Source organism: Ricinus communis, chromosome 9 (genome assembly GCF_019578655.1).
Source record: "Ricinus communis isolate WT05 ecotype wild-type chromosome 9, ASM1957865v1, whole genome shotgun sequence".
NCBI classification, from domain to species: Eukaryota; Viridiplantae; Streptophyta; class Magnoliopsida; order Malpighiales; family Euphorbiaceae; genus Ricinus; species Ricinus communis.
This window is the reverse complement of record NC_063264.1, coordinates 22,227,826-22,232,994: the sequence shown is the minus strand read 5'-3', so window position 1 is coordinate 22,232,994 and position 5,169 is coordinate 22,227,826. Positions and strand designations below refer to the sequence as shown.

At 37.0% G+C, this 5,169-nt stretch overlaps 1 protein-coding gene across 1 annotated transcript; it reads right to left on the bottom strand.

Moving 5' to 3' along the window:
- Positions 1-1,138: 1,138 nt before the first annotated feature.
- LOC125371219 lies at positions 1,139-3,307 on the bottom strand. The gene is made up of 6 exons (XM_048379753.1): positions 2,963-3,307; positions 2,408-2,800; positions 2,101-2,293; positions 1,693-1,815; positions 1,291-1,605; positions 1,139-1,245 (listed from the first exon to the last, which is right to left on the bottom strand). Exons 1-6 carry the CDS (start codon positions 3,305-3,307, stop codon positions 1,139-1,141), a joined length of 1,476 nt encoding a protein of 491 aa, XP_048235710.1.
- Positions 3,308-5,169: the final 1,862 nt, after the last annotated feature.

Sequence of the window (5,169 nt, the reverse complement as noted above, 5' to 3'; positions counted from 1 at the left end):
TCTTGTTGCCTAGTGAGCATATTAATATTTTTTGGAATCTCATCCAAATCTAATTTAGAGTATTCGGATGAGGTTTTAATTTCATCAATTTGGAATTCTTCCTCTTCATTGGAAAATTCTGAATCAGAGGTTTCAATTAGAAGAGCTGAAATTTACTCAAAATTTCTTCTTCTATTTAGAGTTCCTAAAGTTTTTTTAGAAAACTTACAATACTTTGAAGTGTGTCCTTTTGTACCACATTTGTAACAAGTAATTTTGCTAAAATCTTTTTTGGGACTTTGTTTTGAGAAATTTGAAGAGGAAGGCCTTTTGTAAAAATTCTCCTTTTTTTTTTGCACCTTCCTGCTTTTGAGAAAACATTTTTTCTTATAAGGTCTAGAAAAATCTTCTCTCTATTTTTCTTTGCAGGCGGGGTAAGGTTCTATGGGATTATACTCAAACTGGTTACAAAAGCTACCTAGTTCTTATCTAGTTTTCTTCATTTCCCATTTGAGCTGTTTTTGAAGTTTAAGATCATGGCAAATTTTTAGTCCTTCTTTCTAAGTAAGGCTAACTGAAGTTTTAGGACAAGAAGAAATATAATAGCTTCTGTTGTTTATTTCTACACTCATTAATCTCTATTTATAGGGTTTCACACATCTTTAAAAAGAAAGAATCTCTACTGCCTAATTTACAGTAATATGCATGATTGGCTCCTACAATCAAGAGTCAATACTAATTAACTCCTAAAATTAAGCCCTAAAAACATGGGAACAACTGTCAACACTCCCCCTCAAGATGGTGTATGTATATCAGCCATACCTATCTTGCATACAAAAGAGTGAAACAATCCAGTACATAACCCCTTAGTAAATACATCAGCTAATTGATTTTTTGAATTTGTGTAGTTGATTCTGAGACTTTGACCTTCTAATTTTTCTTTGATGAAGAATCGATCAATCTCAACATGTTTTGTAAGATTATGTTGTACTGTGTTATGAGCAATACTTATGGCTGCCTTATTATCACAATGTAACAACACACACTCTTCTTCTAGAAGATGTAGATCTTACATTAACTTCTAAAGCCATAACAGTTAACATACTCCTTATGCCATTGCTCTATATTCTGCTTCAGCACTTGACCTAGCCACTACATTTTATTTCTTGCTTCTCCAAGTGACCAAATTTCCACCCATGAAGGCACAATAACCAGAAGTGGATCTTCTATCATTAGGAGAGCCCGCCCAATCAGCATAAGAATATGCTTCAATTCATAAATGACCATTATTCACAAAAAGTATTCCTTTACCTGGACTAGACTTGAGATACCTTAAAATTCGAAAGACAACATCAAGATGTATAGTTCGAGGACTGTACATAAATTGGCTGACTATACTTACCGCATAAGCAATGTCAGGCCGTGTATGAGAAAGATAAATCAATCTCCCAACTAGTCGTTGATATCGATCAATGTCAACTAATTCTCCGACATTTTCTTTCAGCCTATGATTAGCTTCAATGGGAGTGTCAACAGGTTTACAGCCTAGCATTCCTGTTTTCTTTAGCAAATCAAGGACATATTTTCTTTGGGAGATGAATATACCCTTTTCTGATCGAGCAACTTCTATCCCAAGAAAATATCATAATTTACCCAGATCTTTGATCTCAAACTCCGTGGCCAAATACTTCTTCAGCCTGGTCATTTCTTCTTGATTATCACCCGTTATCACTATATCATCAACATATACAATGAGAATAGTAATCCTCCCTTGGAGATATTTGATGAACATAGTATGATCTGCATGGCTTTGTTTGTAACCAAAAGCAATGATTACTTTATTGAACCTATCAAACCAAGCTCGAAGGGACTGTTTCAGACCATATAAGGCTTTCTTTAATCTGCATACCTTCCCTTCAGTTTTTTGATTGGAAAAACCTGGAGGAATTTCCATATAGACTTCTTCTTCCAAGTTACCATATAGGAAGGCATTTTTAACATCAAACTGCTGAAGATCCCATCCAAGATTTGTAGCACAAGGTAAGAGCACTCCTACTGAATTTATCTTGGCAACAGGTGCAAATGTTTCTTGGTAGTCAATGCCATAGGTTTGGGTGAAACCTTTTGCCACCAGTCGCGCCTTTAACCTTTCAATGGAGCCATCTACCCTATGCTTCACTGTGAATACCCATTTACATCCTACTGGTTTTTTTCTGAATGGCATGTCGACAACCTCCCATGTTCCATTCTTTACCAAGGCTTTCATTTCTTCTACCATAGCATCTTTCCATTTAGGATCATTAACAGCTTCCTCCTATCCCTGTGGTATAGAGATAGAATGCAAAGAAGACAAGAAGGCTCTATAGGAAGGAGACAAATCTTTATACGAAACAAAGTTAGATATAGAATGTTGAGTACAAGTTCTAACTCCTTTCTTGACAGCTATTGGAAGATCAAGCTCATTATCACATGAATTAAGAGATGGAAGTTCATTAGACAAGTTAGAAGGAGGAGATAGATTACCTGAATCCACAGGAGTTGAGCCCGGGTTAGGTGATTGGCTATGAAGAGTAGTATCCTCCTTTTTCTTGCGTGAGTACCTTAATAGATCAAGTTTGTCCAACCTTTTCCTTGCCTGTTTAAGTATTTTTTCAGCATCAGTTTGAACATGATCTCCATTATAAGTATTATCATCACTTTTGTGCTCCCCCTGACCATTATACATAGGCAACTCAAGTATAGGTTGACCAAGAGAAATCACATCTTCTATATGATCATTCTCCCCCTGAAGAGGTGATGGTGGATAAAAGGCTTCTGACTCCTAGAAGGTGACATCCATACTCACATACACCTTTCTAGACGAAGGGTGATAACATTTATATCCCTTTTGAGTAGGTGAATAGCCAATAAAAACATATTTTAAGGCTTTCGGATCAAGTTTTCCTCCATAGTTCTTATGCATAAAACAAACACATCCAAAAACCTTTGGAGAAATAATGTGAGAGTTATTGCCCTGGAAAAGTTCTATAGGACACCTAAAATTTAAGGTTCTTAATGGCATACGATTGATTAAATAAGCAGCTGTAAGAATCGCATCACCCCAATAAGCCTTAGGAACATGCATGGTGAACATAAGAGCCCTAGCAACTTCTAAGAGATGCCTGTTCTTTCGTTCAGATACTCCATTTTGAGCAGCAGTATTAACACAACTAGTTTGGTGAATAATCTCATGAGTGTCTAAATAGCTATAGAAGGTTTTCTCCATATACTCTGTACCATTATCAGTTCGGAAAATTTTCACCTTAGCACTAAATTGTGTACTGATCATTCTATGGAAAGACTAAAAGCAAGAAAAAACTTCATTTTTGGCACGCATCAAATACACCCATGTCATCCTACTGTGGCAATCAATAAATGTCACAAACCATTTATACCCAGATAAAGAAACACTGGGCTGGGGCCCCACATATCTGAATGAATCATCTCAAAAGGCACCAAACTTTTATTATTAGTTGAAGGATATGAAGTTCTAGTATGCTTAGCAAATTCACATGCATCACAAACTAAGGTCTTTAAATCACATTGCTTAAATAAATGAGGATGACACCTTTCTAAAATAGAAAATGAAGGGTGTCCTAAACGCCTATGCCATTGAATAATTTGATGAGGAGCTTATTCAGATTCACCTAGTGAAGCCTTAGAAATTGGTCCTTCTTGTAACTGGTACAATCCATTATGTACTCTACCATAGCCAATCGTTTTCCCGGTGCTCAATTCCTGTATGACACAATGAGAAGGAAAAAATTCAATCTTACAGTTTAAATCTCTTGTAAGAGCACTAACAGATAACAAATTATGTGAGAAACCAGGAATATGCAAGGAAAGTGGTAGTTTAATAGATGAAGTACAACTTATAGAACCTTTCCCGATGATGGGAGACAAGGACCCATCCGCAATTCGGACTCTTTCATGACCTGAATAAGAATTGTAAGTGAAGAATTTTTTTTGAGAACTGGTCATATGATCCGATGCTCCAGAATCTAAAATCCATGATTCACTAGGAGTATCGCAGGTATTAGTATGCCCAACATGTAAGGCTAGATGTGGTATACCTGAATGTGCAAGGTAAGATGAAGGAGTGGAAGCAGTGGCTGCAGTGGAAGGGGATTCAAACTTAGCTATAAAAAGTTTAAGAGTTTTCAATTCTTCATTGGAAAGTCCACTAGAAGGGTTGATTTCTCTTGGCAATTCAATGTCAAGAGTTTTGGAGACATGAGCTTGAGGCCGTGTACTACTTGATTTTTTTCCCACTCGACCACGTGGTGGGCGACTATAAAGTTTCCAACATGTTTCTCTAGTATTCCTTGGTTTACCATAATAGTTGCACCTTCTACTGTCTTGTTCTACTTCCTTCAGAGAGTCAATTCTAGTTGAATCAGGTTTCATGGATGATGATTCAGCCATCATAACTAATCTTTCAGTTGAAATAGTTGGCAGCATAACATTTCGTCGGCTCTCTTCTTGCTGCACATGGCTATATGCTTGTCGCAAGGAGGGAGTCCAAGTACTTGAACTCTGATCTGATCATACACATCATTTAATCCTGCCAGGAAGTCATACACACGTTCCTTTTCCATTATTTTATGGAACTTTGTTGCATCAGCTGTACAAGACGCTTGTAAATCCTGATAATAGTCAAGTTCTTGCCACAAGCCATTAAGTTCAGAAAAATACTGGGCAATAGTCAGCTCACCTTGTTTGGTTTCATGAATTTTTTTCCGCAATTCATATACCTGGGCATCATTACCTGACTGGGAATAAGTTTAGGCAACTGCATCCCAAATTTTCTAAGTTGTATCAAAGAGTAAATAGCCTCGAGCAATCTGTGGTTGCATTGAATTGAGCAACCATGACATGATGAGAGAGTTTTCTGAGTCCCATTTACTGCATACAGGATCTGTTCCATCAGGTCTTCTTTTGTCATTATTGATGTAACTTTGCAATCCCCTAGCCTAAATAAATAGCAAGCATGATCGCGACCAAGCAAGATAATTCATTCCATCTAGTTTGACTCGACTGATTTGGAGAGAAGGGTTGTCATTCATAGTGGTTATCGTGTTTCTACCACCATGCTCAGTAGGATTAGAAGATCCTTCCTTCTTTCCGTTAGACATGTCTAAAAATTGCTGG

Bases quoted from the DNA above. Each gene is read 5' to 3' on its own strand.
- LOC125371219 (XM_048379753.1), bottom strand. From the start codon at position 3,307: ATGATCAGTACACAATTTAGTGCTAAGGTGAAAATTTTCCGAACTGAT. The intron at 2,801-2,962 runs GTTTTTGGATGT...GTCACCTTCTAG, and splicing joins CTCACATTATTTCTCCAAAG to GAGTCAGAAGCCTTTTATCC. The intron at 1,816-2,100 runs GTTTCACCCAAA...GGTTCAATAAAG, and splicing joins GGCGCGACTGGTGGCAAAAG to TAATCATTGCTTTTGGTTAC.